Consider the following 20,393-nt stretch of genomic DNA (forward strand, 5'->3'; position numbering starts at 1 on the left):
TCCCACCTTGCTATTTTTCGCTAGACAGCCATTTTTGGCCATCTAGCGGTGGGGAGCTGACCGGGAGAGGAAGCTGCCGTACGACACATTGGATGTGTCATATGCGCAGCTCCACTCTCCCCACCCTGGAACGACCCCCCGCCTCAGCCCTTTTCAGTCGCTTTGCGCTCCTCTTGCGAACGCAGAGGATGGGGCTTCTCCACACTGCCTCGGAGGCAGTGCGGATGAGGGGAGCGGGCGGTTTTCCAGGAACCGGAAGACCATTGGCTCTGAGGTCAGTTCCCAGAAATGAGCATATCCTATGGCCCTCTAGACAGTGTCTAGTGGCCATAGGATTGCTCCCTAGTCATCAAATGCCTGTCCTTTGGGTCAGCTAGAGAGATTGTCCTCTATGCCACCCGAGCAGCTTCTCCCATGTAAAGATCAAGATGCAATGACTGTGTGTGACTGGCAATGGAGAGTGAGTGTTGGCTAGGGTCCGTCTGTATTGTTATGTATTGGCTAATGTGTTTACACCTGTATCGTAGCTTGGGCTCAACCTTCTGTGTGTACCATTTCACAAAGGAGAAAATGCAAGCTAAACTGAATGTTTGTTGAAGGAGGTTGCATGTGCTAGAATGATGCCGTTGAGATGGGAATGAGATTTTAAAGTGCTCCAAGCAAGTGTAAACTTTTATTGAAAGTCACTGGCTGGATATACTTGTACACTGAGGTAACAGTGGATTTGAAATCCTATGTATTATGTTTTATCCCATTGTACTGGCTATTGTTATGTTCTTGCTTTGTCTTTTTGCTTTGTATGTAGCCTAGCAAGCTTAATGGTATATGATTTGTTTTTAATTATTTAATAAACAACCGCATATGGAAACTGTTAACATTCAAAAAGTGGGGTGTATTGGATTTGGTTTCGGAAGAATGGTGGGCAGTCAGGTGCAAATTTGCCCAGAATCATATGCAGTATTTAAGGCGGTGTTTAATAGCACAAGTAGGGATGGACGAAAGTCCCTTACCTGGTCCCGCAGCTTTTTTCGGGGGGGGAGGCGCTCCGTTTCTCCCCCCAAAATTCTTGGCGGGTGGGGAGGCTCCCCGTCCCTCCCCGCCAAAATTCTGGCCGGGGGGGAGGCGCCCCATCCCTCCCCGCAGAAATTCTGGCCGGGGGGGAGGGCCCTGCCTCTCCGGCCACGAAAGAAAAAAGTAAAGTAAAAACAAACCAAAAAAACGTGATAGGCTACGTAAAGATTTACATAGCCTATCACAGCTGACTTTGAAGGGGAAAAAAAAAAGCGCGTATGCAAATGGCGGCGCCCGTGGGTGCCGCCATTTGTGTTCCTTATTTTGGCAGGGGTAGTCTACGTAAAGATTTACGTAGACTACGGCGAAAATAAGGGCAACGCTATTTGCGGTGTTTTTTGAAAATCTAGCCGTGATAGGCTACGTAAATCTTTACGTAGCCTATCACTTTTTTTTTTTGTTTACTTTACTTGGAAATGGCGGCGGCGGCAGCTGGTCGGAAGACTGGCCGCCGCCGGACCGCCGCCGGGACCCGCCACCGCGAGGGACATTCGCACGACGTAAGTCCCATCCCGGGGGGGGGCGGGGGGGCGGACCGTTTCTCCACCAATTTCGGGGGGCCGAATGTGTTGGCATTCGGCCTCCCGGAGATTTGTGGAGAAATTGTCCGACATCCCTAAACAAGTACACTGATTTGCTAGAAAGTTGGCAGTTAGAGTTCATTCTCATAGCTGTCTGTATTCACATACAGTGAAGGCCATACTTTTTGCTACCAACAGAGGCTAAAACAACGCACAGTAGTTGTTCTTCCCACAGTCTACCTTTTAACTGTAGTTTGTAGACCCTTGACTCAGTACTGCACCAAATACTGACCAAAGCTTACATCATGTGCCTTGTTTACTTGTTTGTATAAATACCAAAGTTGCCTATTGTTCTGGATCCAGTCCCGAGGGGCCATGTTGGCAACTCTTGACTGCACCACACCTTGCTGTTCTGGTAATAAACATCCACTCAAACAAAAATTGGTATCTGTTCTCTGGCCGAGCCCGGCAGAATGATAAAATTCTGCAACATATGCATGTTTAGACAGAAAAAAGCCAGCATGGCTGGCTGGGGAATGCTGGGAAACATGCATAGGATCTGCGCCCTTAGGTCCAAAAAGACAGACTAGTCTGAAGATGCTGAAAAATTAGTTTTATTCAATAAGGGAGCAATCCTCCCGGGATAGGCGGCCACCTCCAAACTCGGAGACAACCACCTGTCTAATGCAGGGCAGGAGAAGCGCAGAGGGGATCATCCCCTCCATGCTTCAGCTACCCTGCATTTGCGGCTAGACAGCCAATTTTGGCTGTGTAGTCGAGGGAAGTCAGAGCAGGGGAAGTGGCGGCTGGACAACACGTTGGATGTGTCACACCAGCATTTTCAATTTCCCCGCCCCAGCACACCCCCAGGAATGCTATGTTTTTGCTGCTCCACGCTCCTCTTCTGAGCGTGGTGCTGATCCACGCTGCCTACGAGGCAGTGTGGGAGGGGGGGAAGGTTGGTTCTCAGGGAACCGACCTATCCTATGGCCATCTAACCACTGACTAGCTGCCATAGGATTGTGCCCTTAGAAGCCTAATGTGTTTTGGCCCATTTTATTATTTATGGCTTTTCTCAGGGGCTACAAAAAGAGGCGAAACGTTAATTTAATGTTTCAGAAATAAAACTTCACAGATGTAATAACATAATGCAGATTGCAGAAATTGCCTAACAGGGTTGTTTTTTTTAAGCCTTCTGAGAACTCTGTCAGGACTGTCTCATACATTTGAAGATAGGCGTGTGAAATCATGAGATAGGCCTGACAGAGTTCTCGGAAGGCTTTTCATGGAAGATAAGGCTATCCATGGCTACTAGTCTTAATGGCTATGTACTACCTCCAGAAGCAGAGACGCAACACCTGAGACTGCCAGTTGCTGGGAAACAACGGACTGAGAGGGTGCTTTTGCTCTCATGTGCTGCAGTCCTATGTATGCACTTAGCTGGGAATTAGTCTCCTTGAAATCGATGGGACTTACTTCTGAGTAGAAACGTATAGTACTACAGTGTTAGCACTATGCACAAAAATGCCTCAATTCATACTGGTGGTTTCACATACTCAACCAGTGTAGTTATAAGGAAGGAAGGAATTCCAGCTACCAAAGTGTGTAGGAATGTTTGTGGAGCTACAAGAAAGAAGGTATTGGATCACGAACTCAATGCCTCTTACCACTTTTTGCTGGGATTGTACCGGTGGCGACACCTTCTTCTAAGGGAGCATCCCCCAACGGCACGCCCTCCAGACGTGTGGGGCTACTACTCTCATCATCCACAACCAGCTGGTTGGGGGTGGATGGAGTTGTAGTCCAGCACGCCTGGATGGCACCAAGTTGCAGGGAGGCTATTCTAACGCCTGTAACAGAACCAGCCCATAAACAGAGGAGGAGGACTGAATGTGTGCGGCTGGTTGTAAATTTTTCATTTTCCGTTAGTGCCCTCTGATGGTATTGATCAGAATTGCAAAAACGGAAATACTAACGGTGCAGGGGAGGTGTTTGGGCAAGAGGAGCAGGCATCGTGGTCGGTCCAGAAGCAACGTCAGTGCTTGGCATCCTTAGGCAGCTGCCAAGGCCCCAGGGTCCAGGCAGGGCCTACTGCTGATGCCTGCAGTGGCCCCCTTAAAAAAAACCACAGGCCCAGTGTTTCAAGCTGGATCTAACCATCATTTTAATTTCCAGCTAAAGTGCACCTGACGGAACACCATTCCAGGGTATTGTGGGAGATTGAGATAGCGGCTAGACCCAGCCGCCTGGCAGTGATTAGAGCCCTGCTTGGGACACCACAGCTGCTGCTCTTGTTGTCTGCTGCTCTGCAATGCCACCTGTAAGAGCCATGGATGGAATCAGGGCTCACCACAGTGCCCTTTGCCCAGGGTGCCTTCAGTCTTAGGGTGGCCAATTACAAATCACCAAAAAAGAGAAAATGCAACATCAAAAAAGAGGACGAAAGTGGATACACATTTGCATAAAATGTGCATATGCTCACATGTATAGATGCAAATTTATTCATTTGATTTGTACCCCACCTGTCTACCAAAAAACAAAACAAAATGGCACTCAAGGCAGCTTGCAGGCGTAGTTCTTTAGAAATAATGATCATAATTTAAATAGAAATACAGCAAACCTCACCAGAGTGCGGAAGACTGTGACCAGGGGACCTGTATGCCTTCCTGCCCAGCATGCTGTCCAGCTGCTAACTGAGAAACTCTTCTTATGGTTCTTTATCTTTAAACTGGAACAGGTCAGGGCAGCCCTTAAAATAGAAGTTGCCATCAAATAAAGGACAGTCCTCTGGCAGACCTTCAAATAGAGGACTGTCCTCTGTAAAAGAGGGCACATGGCCAGCTTACCGGTGCAACAACTAAAAGTGTTGAAAATGTACTGTTAGAAGAGGACGTGTGGTGGGAAACAAGATGCAAGGTAAGCATGGGCTGATGATCTCTGATATAGGGAGGTCTGTGGGTCCCAGGCTGAGAAGGTCTTTCAGTGTCAAAACCAGGACCTTGAACTGGGCAGGAATCACAGATGGAACCAGTGCAATTGGTGCAGCAACACAACCTGCATATGGCACCTATCATAAATGAGGATAGGTGCATTTTTCCCACCAATATTTTTTTATTGAGTTTCACATAAAAAATGGACATAATGCATATTGTTTCAGTATAAACATATAAACCAACAAACATAACAACAAGACAATCTCTGGGTACATTACATTCCTAGAACTGAATTATTTTTCCATTTCATTTCAGGATTCCAAGTTTATGTAACAATTAAACAATCTCTTGCTTCCATCTTTGAACAGGCTGAAGCTTCTGAGTCGACTTCAAGGGCAGCCCCATGTACAGCACTTCGCTTTAGTCAAGCCTGAAACATAGGAATGCATGGATCAGTGTGGCACAGCCAACCCTGTCCAAGAAGGGACAGAACCTTCCCAACATGACACTGGTTACTTTTTAAAAAATCAGTGGCATCTATCTACTTCTTTCAATATGCCAATTCATTTGGGGGTTGGACTCGATGGCCTTGTAGGCCCCTTCCAACCCTACTATTCTATGATTCTATTCTATGAATTCATTTTTAAATACAGATGTGCAGTACCATGCTATGCATGTTTATTTGGAAGCAAGGGCCACTGTCTTCAGTGGGGTTTACTTGCGTGTGTGTTTAGGACTGCAGATTTAGGCACAGCCTTGCTGAATAGTGAATCAAGTCCAACTGATGAAGTCCAACTAGGAGCTTGGGAAATTAACAAGCCCTTCCTCCCACAAGGCTCTTGATTCAATTTTGTGGCTCTTTAATATCCATTCTTTTCTACCGCCATCTGTTGTACCTCATGCAAACCAATCCTGACATCCTCAGAAGAGGCTTTTGGGTAAGCAGATCTCTTCTACTTATCAGCTAATGAAGAAGCCCACAGAGACAGCCCTTCTGCAGGCCTGTTTTTAATCAGCCTGCCTCCCCCGGCCTCATCTTCTGTCTGTCTGTCTGTCTCCTCAATAATCCAATTCAGCTCGAGAACTGATGAAGTTAGAAATGGCCTGAAGGAACAAAGTAGCTTCTGACTGCACACTCATTTTTTTGGATCGTTAAACTTGCCTGGTAACCCGTTCACCACAAAATAATTGCTGGAGGTGTAACACAGCTAACGCTTCTTTTAACCATATGTTCTACCAATGCCTAATAGTTGCCTGTTTGGGGGAGGAGGTTATTATATGGATAAACTTTGTACTGGTACACTCTGTAATATTTACTGGTGTACATGTCTTTTTAAATTATCTACTTGCTTCCTGGAAATTAACGCATGGTCAGCACAAATGGATTCTCCACACCCTTTAGATGGCAAAGACCGCACTCCTATCTGCATGTCCTTTAGCCTCCGAATGCAGAAGCTGATGGGCATCCTATGCAGAATGGGAGGAGCACAGAAGCAGTCTTCACCTCTATGCTTCTGCCCCTCAGCATTTTTGCTAGATGGGCATTTTTGCCCTCCTAGCTAGGGCTCTGCAGAGGAGGAGGGAAGGAGGCTGGGTAGGGCTGGGATTCGCTCGTATCCCCACTTCTATAGTCCCCTCCCCTCCCCATCCCACCCCACCCACAGAACCACCCCCTTTCCATCCTCACTGGGGTCACTTTTGTGGCCTTGGAGATGCAGCTGACCTGGTTCTCTTTGCTCTGGCTGCGAGGGGGAGGACCCAGGGAGCTCGGACTCCTGGGTCTGAGGTTGGAGCGCTGTCTTCATCCTTGGATCCAGAAATCCGAAAAATCCTATGCCCCCCCAAATACTGTCTAGGGGCCATAGGATTCCTCTCTAAAAGGCTGGTACTACAACACTGGCAGGATAAATGCTTACCTCCTATAATGCAATGAAATGAAGCCCTTACAGTGCCTTCAACATTGGAATGGGTGGTGTATAGATGCCATCTGCAAATGGATACTTATTTGGATATTTGGTCTGCTTTCATTGAAGTTTATATATAATTCTTAACCATAGATAGATAGATAGACAGATATACACACACACACACATACATTTCATGCAATTGGCATCCTGGCCTAAGCTTATCAATGGCTACTAGTCCTGCTGGCTATATGCTACCTCCAGTATCCAAGGCGGTGTGCCTATGTACACCACTTGCTGGGGAACATGGGTGGGAAGGTGCTGTGTTGCACTCCTGTCCTGCTTGTGGGTTTCCCATGGGCAGCTGGTTGGCCACTGTGTGAAAAGAACACTGGACTAGATGGACCCTTGATCTGATCCAGCAGGGGTCTTCTTATGTCCTTATGTTTGTAGTAGGCTCTCCTAGCCACAGTGGTCACTTGGGCATCCAATGACAGCAAATGGATCCAGGGCCACCCCCAAACTGGGAACCTGTTCCTTCAGGGGTAGTACAACCCCACCCAGAACTGGTAACTTCCAGGCATTTGACAGCATACGACAGGGGTTTTAATGGCCCTTGGGGTTTGTTATTGTTGTGAAAATTGCTTATATTTTTGTACTTAATTTTATATATATATATATATATATATGTGTGTGTGTGTATGTTATGGCTAGATAGCATCACCGATGCAATGGATATGGACTTGAGCACGCTCCGGGAGAGAGTGCAGGACAGGAAGGCCTGGCGTGCCATGGTCCATGGGGTCACGAACAGTCGGACACGACTGAACAACAACAAGAAATATATATAAGTTATTATATTGAATTTTTAAGGTTCTAATCTTTACAAACCGCCCAGAGCGCTTTGCCTGTTGGGTAGCATAGAACTGTAAGCGATGAAATGAAAATTCCCTATTCCCACAGCCGGGAACCACTCGCCCAGAGTTATATATTATTGATAAAGCAATGAATAAATGACGGCGTTCACTCTTGCTCATTTCCCCCTCTCCTTTAAAACTCTTCAATAATTGTTGTATTAAACATTAATAATTACTCAGCATTCATTAATAATTGATTGTTTTCACTGGGGGGTTTTAAAGTGTCATTTGTGTTGAGCATCCTATTGCTTCACATTTGAAAGCGACCCTCCTGTCACGGCGTGTGACGTGTCTTTGGGCTGTTTCCCTCATGTCCTTTGCTAACATTACAACAACAAAAAAGGGCGCAAGCCTGTGCAAGTGTAGACAGACGAAAGGCCTACAACTCCCAGCATTCCCCAGCCCGCTGGGGAATGCTGGGAGCTGTAGGCCTTTCGTCTGTCTACACTTACACAGGCTTGCGCCCTAAATGTGTTTGCGGGGGGAGGGGGAGGGGGAGGGGTGACTCAACTGTCGCCTCATAAAAAGCTCGCGCGCGCCAAGCAACGACAGAAGGATCAGACTACGCATGCGTTAAAAGGAGGCGCGGCCGTAATTCCGAGGAGCGCAGGCGCACTGGCGCCACGGCGGCCGGCGCGGGGCGTCGTTGGATCCAGGACGCCTGCGCGGCGACGAAGAGGATTATGGGGAGGGGGTGGGATGGCGCAGGCGCGTTCGGACTCCGGCCGCTACCGGAGCGTAAACAAGGCACTGCTGTGAGGGATGAGGAGGCGGCCGGAGCCGAGAGGGGCCCGGAGCCGCCGAGGCTGAGCCTCTCTTTCCCCGCCCGCCGGTCGGCCGGGGAAGGGCGGCGTCCCAGGGAGCGTCATGAACTTGGCCAGTCAGAGCGGCGAGGCCGGCGCCGGCCAACTGCTCTTCGCGAACTTCAACCAGGACAACACGTAAGAGGGGGCGTGGCCAGAGGGAGCCGGCGCGAGCGCGCGGAGGGCGGGGGAAGAGGGAGCGCGTCAAGATTCGAAGGCCAGGTGGGCGGCGTGGGCGTGGCCAGGGCGCCTCACCTGTGGTCTCAGGTGCGCGCGCGCGCGCCCGCCCGCCCCTCTCTTGCCTGGAGCGCGCTGCTCTCCGCCTGCTTGGGGCGGGGCACATCCCAGTGGAGACGGTGTGGCTTAAACTTCCGAGTAAACCATGCGTTGGTTCTTGGGGCTTCGCTCCACGCGTGCAATCCCAGGCACGCTTCCACAGGAGCAAGTCTTCGGGGGGACGCGGGAGGGGGGCTTAAAAAAGGCATGGAGGGAAAGATCAAGGTTCGAGGGGCAGATGTGGGATCTGGGGATGTTGGTGGTGAGGGCTATGCTTATGTCTAAAACTGGGGTGGGCAACTTGTGGCCCTCCGGACGTTTCTTGGCGTACAGCTACTATTACCCCTCACCGTTGGCTAGGCTGGCTAGTGCTGATGGGAGTTGTCGGCCAAGACATCTGGAGGGCCACACATTGCCCACCTCTGGAAAGTATGACCCTTACTTTGATGGCTGTGATGGGAGTAAATTCTGTTGAATGCAATGGAACCTGTGTTATGAAAGATGACAGTAGTAAGAGTGGTTAGAGACGCCTTCCCCCAAACTGGTGCCCTCCAGATGTGTTGAACTCCAATGCCCAACATCTCCCAGAAGGCTAGGGTGTTTGACTTGGACTATGAACTAGGGTGTTCGACTTGGACTGTGATCCACAAAGATCATTGGATGATCTTAGGCTGGTTATACCCTCTCAGCCTGACCTACCTCACAGGGTTGTGAGAACAAAAAGCGGGGTGAAGAACCATGTGTGCCACTTTGAGAAATTTGGAGGAACAGTAGGATTGTTGTTCAGTTGTTAAGTCGTGTCCGACTCTTCATGACCCCATGGACCATAGCACGCCAGGCCTTCCTGTCCTCTGCTCTCTCCCGGAGTGTGCTCAAGTCCATATTTATTGCATCGGTGATGCTATCTAGCCATCTCATCCTCTGCTGTCCCCTTCTCCTTTTGCCTTCAATCTTTCCCAGCATCAGGGTCTTTTGCAGTGAGTTTTCTTTTCACATTAGGTGGCCAAAATATTTGAGCTTCAGCTTCAGTATCTGTCCTTCCAATGAGCACTCAGGGTTGATTTCCTTTAGGATGGACTGATTTGACCTCCTTGCAGTCCAGGGGACTCGTAAGAGTCTTCTCCAGCACCACAGTTCGAAAGCATCAATTCTTCAGCGCTCAGCTTTCCTTATAGTCCAGCTCTCACAGCCATACATTACTACTGGGAAAACCATAGCTTTGATTAGACGGACCTTTGTCGGCAAGGTGATGTCTCTGCTTCTGACTATGCTGTCTAGGTTTGCCATAGCTTTCCTCCCAAGGAGCAAGCGTCTTTTAATTTCATGGCTACAGTCACCGTCTGCGGTGATCCTGGAGCCCAAGAAAATAAAATCTGTCACTGCTTCCATTTCTTCCCCTTCTCTATGCCAGGAAGTGATGGGGCCAGATGCCATGATCTTAGTTTTTTTAATGTTGAGTTTCAAACCACCTTTGCACTCTCCACTTTCACCCTCAACAAGAGGCTCTTTAGATCCTCTTCACTTTCTGCCATTAGAGTGGTATCGTCTGCGTATCTGAGGTTGTTGATAATTCTCCCAGCAATCTTAATTCCGACCTGTGATTCATCCAACCTGGCGTTTCTCATGATGTATTCTGCATATAAGTTAAATAAGCAAGGCGACAATATGCAGCCTTGTCGTACTCCTTTCCCAATTTTGAACCAATCGGTTGTTCCATGTCTGGTTCTTACTGTTGCTTCTTGACCCTCGTACAGGTTTCTCAGGAGACAGGTAAGGTGGTCTGGTACTCCCATCTCTTTAAGAATTTGCCACAGTTTGTTGTGGTCCACACAATCAAAGGCTTTAGCGTAGTCAATGAAGCAGAAATAGACGTTTTTCTGGAATTCTCTTGCTTTCTCCATGATCCAACGAATGTTGCGATTTGATCTCTAGTTCCTCTGCCTCTTCGAAACCTAGCTTGTACTTCCGGTAGTTCTCGGTTCACATACTGCTGAAGCCTAGCTTGTTGGATTTTGAGCAACCTTGTGATACGTTTCATGGGGTTTTCTTGGCAGGAATACTGGAGTGGGTTGCCATTTCCTTCTCCAGTGGACCACATTTTGTCAGAACTCTCCGCCATGACCTGTCCGTCTTGGGTGGCCCTGCGTGGCATAGCTTATTGCTTCACTGAGTTACGCAAGCCCCTTCGCCACAACAAGGCAGTGATCCATGAAGGGGAACAGCAGGATAGGAACGCCTAAATAAGTGTAATCATGAATAAATGTCTATGTTGCACTATCTGTATGTAGTTCTTTCAAAGAATGGGGGAAGGGAGGGGGGACTGGTCCCTGCCCCAAAAGGTTACAATCGAGAAAATGACAAAAGGGAGGCAATAAAGCCAGTGTAGTGTTTTGCTTAGAGTGTTCGGCTAGTACTGGGGAGAGCCAGATTTAAATCTCCACTCAGCCATAAATCTTACTGGGTCACCTTGGCTTAGGCAGTACCTCTCAGCCTAATCTACTTCACAGGGTTGTTGTGAGGATATAAGGAGGGGGAGAACTATGTACACTGCCTTGAGCTCCTTTGAAGCAGATTGGAATATGAATGTTGATGAAGATGATGGGAGGAAATGCAGGCATGGGTAAAAAGGGGAAGAATATGCAGTAGCTGCACTTACACGGGCTTAGGCACATTGTGTTATGGGAACTAAGGAGCTATGTCAAAGACTTCACTGAAGAGGTTTTGAAGAAGGAGTTGAGGTAACTAAGAGATGGCCTCATGGCATGATTCTGAGTAATCATTTGAAGCTGCTTTTTATACCAACTCAGACTTCTGGTCTGCTTAGTCCAGTATTGTCTGCTCTAATAGAGGACATGCTTTGTAGGACTTGCTTCCAAGTAAATGTGCATAAGGTTGTAGTCTTAGAGCCCAACCCACCAGACGTTTTGAACTTCAGCACCCATCTGCCCCATCTAGAATGGCTACCGGTCAGGAATTCTGGGAGTTTTAGTCCAAAACATCTGGAGGGCACCAGTGTTAAGGCTTGAAATGGGGTTGTGGGGAGGTCATAATTTAGAGAGATTGATAGCTCTTTCTCGATTCTGTGGGTGCTGGTGCATGGTCATTGTTAGTTGGTGAAGTGATTTGTCTGGTTACTTCCAATAACAAACAAGATTCTGGCATGCTAACTAGTTATGCGACCCCCCTACCTCGAGTGGTCGGTGTCCAACTTCTTAGAGGGACAAGTGGCGTTCAGCCACCTGAGATTGAGCAGTAACAGGTCTGTGATGCCCTTATTGCTGTTGCTGGTTTCATTGTCAGCTTTTATTGTTGTTCCTTTGCTATTTTATTGTGTTTATATTTTTATCACTTTTAATATTTTAACTGTTTTTATGTCTGTGAGCTGCCTTGGAAGGACTTCTTCCCTGAAAGGGGGCCAAGAAATTTTTTAAATAAATAAAATAAATAAAAAATAACTTCGTGACAGAGTACACGTTCAGCATGTAAAAGGTCCCTGATCTCTCCTGTTTAGAAAGATGTGGCGGAGCAAAGGCTGGGACAGATCTTCCTTTCTGAATAGACAGTCTTGGGCTAGATGAGTCACTGGTCTGACTCTGGATAAAGCACCCTGGTATGATATTACTAACCTTGCATTCATGAGATTACACTCTTGTCCTTAGCATTCATTAATCTGGAATAATTCTACTCTGCTCCCAAATATACAGTCAGTTAGGATCCCCATACCTCTCTTGTAAGAAGTCATTGAAAATGTTGCAAACATCCAATCTTCTACCCTGCTGTAATTCAACCCGCTAGTGGGTATGACAGTGTGAATGAATGGCGCAAAGGAGTATAGCTAATCTTTGTTCAGTGATACTGAATTTGTACCTTGTGATGTTAGTGAAAAAGCTCAGTCTTTCACTGGAGGAAGAGCTCGGTTGGCAAAGACATGGCATCTAGAAGAGAAATGTGAATGAGGAAGAGATCTTTTGGGACTGCAATCCTGTGCCCATTTACCTGGGAGTAAACCCCAGTGAACTCAGTTCGACTTCTGTTATCTTTGGGATTGCGCTGTTAAACTTGCAGCTTTTAGGGGTTCTGACACCTCAATCTAAAACTGGCCAGCAGAGCTGAACAAAAACCTGTTCAAAAGCAACCAATTAGTATTCATATTCTACAGCTTAGGGGCACTGAAGCTGAGAGAGATGCAATTGACACAAGGCCAGCCATGGCAGAGATGTTTTTGTTTTATCCCAGCCTTCTCCATCTTTGCCATGCTGGCTGCAGATGAAGAGAGTTGTAGCCCAACATATCTGGAGGGTGCTGGTTTGGGAATGGTTGTCTTGTCCTTTTGCTCTCACTGAAGTCAGAAACCCTTGGCGATCTACCAGTAGATCCCATTCTACATTCTGCCCACCCCTGACCAAGGACATACTCAGTACTCTTTTGTCGCTGCACACTCCAGGGCATGAGGAAGCGGTGGGCAGGCCTTTTCTCTGTTAGGGAAGCTTCTCTGTTCCTAGCCCTGTCATTGGAGAGCACCTGTTAAACTTCTAAGGAACTCCAGAATTCCCTGGAACACAGTTTGAAACCACTGATATAAACAGCACCACAGTTATATTTTTTTAGGCATAGTTAAGGAACCTATGGCCCTCCAAATGCCATCATTCCTGGCCGGTGGTCATGCCAGCTGGGGCTGATGGGAGTTGAAGTCCAACAGCATCTGGAGGGTCACAGTTTCCACACCCCTGTAGAGGTGTGCATGTCTGAATTTTTCCAGCTCTCTGCTGTGGATACTACTCAAGTGTTAGGTGCACTGAAATTGGTAAGCACCCAGTGTTTTCCCTGGATCACACCCAGTGCCCTGATGCATTTAGCAACTGTGAGGGAAGGGACTCCTAACAGCACAATCCTCTCCATTACCTCCATACTGAGATGTAAACCCTACTATATTCAGTGAGGCTTAATCCTATGTAAGTGACAGGGTTAGAGTAAAACAAGCTGATAGTTCATTTGGGCTAACCACCTTTAAATCAACAGCCATGTATGTATCTGTATAACCAGGTCTCCCTTCCCCATTCCTTATCTCTAAATTTGTGGCTTTCTCTGCCAGATTCTGTGGTGGTGTATGTGTAACTTTGCAAAGTGGGAACAGAACAAAACTGAAATGCTGCAGAGATCTTGCCTCTTGAATTTAAAGTAGGGCTAACACTGAAATGCGAAGGAAAGGAGACAATGTATGTAGCCAGATTATAAGTGTTTTGAAATGCTGAAGAGGTGATTGGTGTGATAAATCTGCCATTCCTGTTTAAGAAGGGAGGAGTATTACACACACACACACACACACACACACACAAACATCCGGAAGTGAATACCAGGAAATGATCAGGAGAACTATGAATCGGGCTGTTTTTGGAATGATTGTTTCCTTTGTGTACATACTGTACAAAGAGCACACAGTTATCTCCCTTGAGATAATGAGTCATTGAGGTTGAAGGGTCCAAGTAGACTTATCTCCTCAAAAGCTTGACCCTCAACTCCCTAGCCTTCTTCTCTCCCTCTCCCCCAAATCATCTTATGTAATTTGGCCAGTGTATGTAATAAGAAAGTCCTCTTTTTGTGTAAGAAAGAGATTGCCAGCAGCTGGGGATCTTGAATGCATATCCCTAGATATGCCTTGAGAAAGAAATAGTGGGGTCTGGCTGGTATAGTGTAGTACAGCTTTCCCGAACTTGATGCCCTCCGGATGTTTTGGACTACAGCTCCCATAATCCCTGACCATTGGTCATGCTAGCTGAGGCATATAGGAGTTATAGTCCAAAACATCTGGAGGGCACCAGGTTGCCTCCTCATGGACCAGAGTATTTATGCAAGACCAGGGCTTGTTCACATATCAGGCCAAACCAAGATTAACAAAGCTTTGGTGTGGAACAATGTCTGAATTGGCAACCCAGAATGGAAAAGATGGTTTTGAAGTGTGTTTGTAGCCCATGGTTTAGCACACGGATGGGCAATATGTGGCTTTCCAGATTATGATGGACTGCAATTCCCATCAGCCCTAATCAGCATGGCTAGTGGTGAAGAATGATGGGAGTTGCAGTCAAACAATGTCTGGAGGGCCACATGTTGTCCATCCCTGGTTTAGTAAGAAATTTGAACTAACAAACCATGGTTATGGCCATTGCTTGACCTTTGGGGGCTGCTGCACCTAAAGACTGGTGTACTGAGTATACAGAAAATGCTGTTTGTACCCATAAGCTACACTGTTACCTGAAAAGGGTGCTTTCAATATGATATTAATCTCGCATTGCTCAGAATTATCCTCCTAGCTAGCAGTGGAAAACCTCCAAGAGCTTGGGTGTCTAAAACCTTGCTGGTGATAGCCTGGAATTTGAAATATTTGTCAGGTTTGCTCACAGCTACTGCTATGTGTGGAGTAGCGTACGGTAGGCCTGTAGGTAACAATAGTTATTCTCTCATGTGTGTTTTTTTAGCAGTCTTGTGTGGGCTTAGTTAAATCCATGGATCTTTGATTTCTGCTATTAGGCAAGACTCTTGAGTTTTTGTTGAAATAATGTAAGTCACTAGCCCTTGCCGTTGAGGCACAAAGCTTTGTAAACGTGACTTCGCTGCAGGTACACACGGAAAAAGTTTTGAAATCTTCCCGTGGCAGAGACATTGAGTTCTGTAATTAGTGATATTAAATCCCCCACGAGTATGTTTTGAAAAGCTATAAAGAGGAGCTTCTGTGAATGAATGTGTTCTATCTGTGGTGAAAGAAATGGTCATCTTGATAAAAGTTGTGTGGTTTCTTGTTCATATTCTGTATTCTGTTTTGATCTTGTATGCATATGGAGTCAGCATAAAAATGTCACAGCCCCACTGTTTGCATTTTTTTTTTGTTCCCTAGCAGTGTCTGCTAACTGAAAACAACACCCTGGCATTTGACAAAGTGGACTATAATCCACAAAGCTGATGCCACAAGAAATCCATTGAACTTTTAAAGTCCGACAAACGTGACTGTAGCAGTCCCAACCCTTGTAGCAATGCCATCCATTCTTATAACAGGGTGGGTGGGGGATGGGTACATAATTAAAAGTAAGAAAAAATGGGTGGGGGAACAATGGGGCATATCCAACATGTTTCAGACCCTACTGATATATAAAATAAATGCACAAAACGTACACTAAACACACATAAAAAACAAATTCAGAGTACGTTTTGTACATTTATTTTGGAATTCCGTGATGAAAGACCAGTAGGTTCCAAAATATGTTGGGACTAGAATAAATATATTCATTTTTTCCTCTCATTTGCACCATTGTTTCTTTTCTATTTTGCTTGTCTGCTTGGGGGTTCCCTATTTGTTTTTATTTTTTGTAAATAATTGACTATTTTTTAGTTGACTGTTTTTATAGTTGACTGTTTGCAAAGCTTGACCAGCTTTACAAACGTGCACAACAATGGAAGCAAAAACAAATAACCAATTCTGCTTTACAAAATCCACCTTACAATCGTTCCCTAACCTGGAGAAGGTTCTTACTTACCACAGGTAACAAAATAAGTAACTACTGACATCCCTGCACTTGACAAACATCCTGTCCCCACAATGTTATTTAATAGCTCTATGAAGCCGTTGGGAGCGGTCATCAGGAGATTTGGGGCAAGGTGTTAACAGTATGCTGACGACACCCTGCTCTATTTCTCTGTGATATCTGAATCAGGAGAGGCTGTGCAAGTTCTAAACTGCTGCCTGGATGCAGTTATGGCTTGGATGAGGGCCAATAAACTGAAGCTGAATCCTGATAAGGCAGAAGCCCTATGGGCTGGCAGTTCCCAGGTCCAGGAATTGGGGTGTCTGCTTGTTCTGGATGGGGTTGCACTTGCTCTAAAGGAGCAGGTCCGTAGTTCGGGGGTGCTCCTGGATCCATTTTTGTCACTGGAGCCCCCAATGGCCTTGGTGGCCCAGAGTGCCCAGTACGAACTTCGGTTGGTACACCAACTATGCCCATTCTTAGATAGGGAGGTCAAATCAGTCAGTCCTAAAGGAAATCAACCCTGAGTGCTCATTGGAAGGACAGATACTGAAGCTGAAGCTCCAATATTTTGGCCACCTAATGCGAAGAGAAAACTCCCTGGAAAAGACCCTGATGCTGGGAAAGACTGAAGGCAAAAGGAAAGGGGATGGCAGAGGATGAGATGGCTAGATAGCATCACCGATGCAATGAATATGGACTTGAGCACCCTCCAGGAGAGAGTGCAGGACAGAAAGGCCTGGCGTGCTATGGTGCACGGGGTCACGAAGAGTCGGACACGACTGAACGACAACAAACCACAGTGATCCATGCACTGGTTAGGGATGTACGAAAGCCTTACCTGGCTCTGTGCTGGGCAATCTGCAGTGGGGGAGAGGTGCTCTGTCCCTCTCCCCGGAATCCTCCCTGGCTGGCTCCACTCCGCGGCAGCTCTGCGGGGCCGCTGGTCGCAGCCAGAGTTCTGGCCGCAGCTGGGCCGCTGCAGCCACAAATGGCAGCCGTCATAGCGGCTGCCATTTGCATCGTTGCAGTAAGCCATGATAGGCTACGTAAGTATTTATGTAGCCTATCATGAACAAAGCCAGCCACGCAAATGGTGGCCACTACAACGGCCGCCCTTTGCGGCCGCAGCAGCCCGGCAGGAGCCGGGAGACTAGGTGGAGCTGCTGCTGCCGAAGCCGCTGCCAGGTAAGCTCCGTCCTGGGGGGATTCCGTGGGGTGGCGGCAGGGCGGAGGCCATTCCGCCACAGATTCCGGGGAGGGGGCGGATTCTAAAGAATCCGGTCTCGCTGGAGTCCGTGGTGGAATTCTCTGACATCCCTAGCACTGGTAATCTCACAGTTAGACTACTGCAATGTGCTCTATGTGGGGCTGCTCTCAAGCGTGGTTCAGAAGCTGCAGCTAGTACAGAATGCAGCAGCTAGGGTGCTCACTGGGTCACCTAGCTATGCCCACATAACACCTGTGTTAAAAGAACTGCACTGGCTGCCTATTAGCAATCAAGCAATGTACAAGGTTATGATATTGTTATACAAAGCCCTAAGCAACTTGGGATCAGGGTACCTAGCAGACTGCCTTCCCTTGTACATACCAAGGCGACCTTTAAGACCAGCAGAGGAGGCCTTGCTGGTCATTCAAAAATGAACAGAATGTCGCTGTGAAATACCCAGATGGCGGGCCTTCTCTGCAGCAGCACCCCCCATCTAGAAAATCCTCCCTCGTGTAGTTCGGGAGGCAAAAAATGTGACATCTTTCAAACGCCTCCTGAAAACACACTTGTTCACTCAGGCTTTCCCTGGGCTGTAAGTAAATTAATTATGTTGCTCCATTTTACTGCTGCTTGGTTTTTACTGCATTTGGAAGTGTTTTAAAGTTGTGTTTTTAATATTGTGGACTGCTGGGAGATTTTATTATTTTCAGCAGTATATAAATGCTACAAATAAATAAAATATCAAGTGGGATTGAACTGCAAACCATAGAGAGATGTTTGAACAAGCACTTAATTGTGTGGGTGGGTGGGGACATGTTAGAGGGCTATAAAATCATGCACTGTGTAGAGCAGGGGTGTCAAACCTCTTTCAGCCCAAAGACTGAATGTGGTTTTGGAGAAGTTCTTGCAGGCCACATTCCAGTGGTGGGTGGGGCTGAGGGGAAAAGGGGCTGGATCAAAATATCCCCAATATTAGTGTATTGTAATTTGTAGCTTAAAGCTCTTCCTGTAACTAAGCCTTAGGAGAAACATTTCAACCTTTTAGAATGGGGGAAAACTGCATAAAAGCCAGAGAAACTATTGAAGGTTGAGGAAACAAGCTGGGGGATGGGAGCATGGCCATCTGAGGAGCTCCAGAGTGCTGGATTTGGCCCCCAAGTGGACTGGATTTGGCCCCTGGGCTTGAGGTTTCAATACCACTGGTGTAGAGAATGCGGATAGAGAGACGTTTTTCTCCCTCAATACCAGAGTTTGAAACTGTCCCATGAAATCATTGGGCAGCACATTCAAGGCGAACCAGAAAAAGTTCTTCCCACAGTGCGTAATACTTTTGTGGGCCTCATGACTAGAAGGTGTGGCAATTGCCACTGGCTTGAGTGACTTTGAAAGGGGGTTTGACAGATTCACAATGGAGCGGACTATTGACAGCAGTTGGCCATTACAGCTCAGTGGGACCTCTGCGTTCAGAGGCAATATGCCACTCAATCCTGGTTGCTGGGAGCAACAGCAGGAGGGGGATCCCGCCTTCCTGCCCCAAGAGTGGGTTTCCTGGAAGCATCTGGTTGGCCACTGTGGGATGCTGGATGAGATCGACATCTTGTCCAACCATGATCCAGCAGGTACATGGTTCTCATTGTTCCTGGAACACTTATTGAAAGTGAAATGATGATGACACACCTCAAGGAGTGTTGCAGGCTGCTAGCCCATTGGATGTGTTAGTCTAGCCTTCTCCAACCTGGTGCCCTCCAGATACGTTGGACTACAACTCCCAGAATCCCCCAGGCAGTATAGCTGGCTTAATCCAACACATCTGGAGGGCACCAGGCTGGGGAAGGCTGTGTTAGGCTTATCACAGGGTAAGAGGCCTTCCCATTTTTCCTGTCCTTTTGTAACCCTTCTCTGTGACGCGACTGCCCAAACTGCCAGGTAGCTGCAGATAAACCTTATGGTGTCACTTACAGCAGAGGCTAATTTAATGTCGGGTTTACATTTTGTGCGCAGAGTTCTTCTTTGCCTTTCTGCCTTTGCTGGGGATCTGAGCAAATGTTTGCAAGGCAGTCCCAACTCTCCCTGGTTTAAGAGTCCTGGGATTCTTGGGTTATAATGGTTTAAGGGAGTAATTCCCAAGCTGCATGCCAGGAGGAAGAGCTAATGTACTATGAGAAATAAATGAATTAAATAATTAAAAACCTTGACCAGCCCAGCTACTCAGCCGTAGAAGAAGCTGTCTGCTCTGCCTTGGCATGATTCACAGTTCCAGCCTTACCTCCTTTCAGTCAGCTTCCACAGGGTGGATAAATGTTTGCCACATGTCTGCACTGGGTCTGATATTGGATCATTCAGTCACTCCTAATACAAGGGCACTGGTATTACCTGACCTCAAAATAATCATGCCCCAATCTGAAATCTGGCAGGGGGCGGGGACTCCCCTGGTCCCAGGTGGTACTTACTCTTTTATGTGCTTTTAAAAAAGTACGCCTATTGAAATATGTCTCCGAGAATGACTTGGTGATTTAAATTGAGGGTCTCTTCGCCCAAATGTTTGTTTTATAAGAATGCGCAGTCTGCCATGTTTTAGAGCCTCATGGCAAGTGATAGCAAATAGTTAAGCACAGAAGTATGAGATCTGTACACTTACAACACATTTTTTGTAGACGGAGGCTAAGTCAGACATGGTGTCAAATCATTACGCCAGTTGCTGTTTAGAACCTAGATTGTGGTTTGAGCTTCCACGTGTACAGGCAACACTGGCTCCTTGCTTCTTGTCTACTTCTCATTTTCTGTGTGTTTGGCATTCTAGTTTCTAGGTCCTGGGTAGGCATCCTTTTTAGGCCTGCGGGTACATTTGATATTTTGAAAAAGTGCTCTGAGCTCTACCACAAATTGCCATGTGCGGGGGTGTAAAATGTTGGGAGCCCTTTAATAGATATAGTCCTGCTGAAAAAGGGCTGGAAGGAGGGGGAAGCCCACCCTCAACCAAGGGCCATGTTGCCCCAGGGGTCCATGGTGAGGCTTCCTCCCCCCTCAAGCCATTTTTTGCCATATTTGCAGAGCTTTGTTTGGGAGACCTGAGAGTTGTTACAGCCAGCTAGGACCAAAGATTTCTGTGGGGGGTGGGGGGGGGGAAGGGGCGCACACAGAGAAAGCACTTGCTGTGAATGGCTGAATCTTCAAGTTGTGGAAGTTGCTCAGAGCAAGCGTTTTGCAACCGCAGTATGTTTTCGTCTTCTGACAAGTGTAGTCT

General features: G+C 47.1%; 1 protein-coding gene across 7 annotated transcripts in view; it reads left to right on the top strand.

Annotated features, from left to right (window-relative positions):
• Nucleotides 1–8,029: 8,029 nt before the first annotated feature.
• Nucleotides 8,030–20,393, top strand: part of WIPI2 (WD repeat domain, phosphoinositide interacting 2) — a 33,422-nt gene continuing 21,058 nt past the window's right edge. For all 7 annotated transcript variants that reach the window (XM_084818298.1, XM_084818296.1, XM_084818299.1 and 4 more), the window contains exon 1: nucleotides 8,030–8,287. In XM_084818298.1, coding sequence (XP_084674424.1) covers nucleotides 8,214–8,287 — 74 coding nt within the window. In that variant the 5' untranslated portion in view covers nucleotides 8,030–8,213. The remainder of the gene's footprint in view (nucleotides 8,288–20,393) is intronic.

Source organism: Heloderma suspectum, chromosome 12, assembly GCF_057233095.1.
Source record: "Heloderma suspectum isolate Gila_16-S chromosome 12, 16-S_ref, whole genome shotgun sequence".
NCBI lineage: Eukaryota > Metazoa > Chordata > Lepidosauria > Squamata > Helodermatidae > Heloderma > Heloderma suspectum.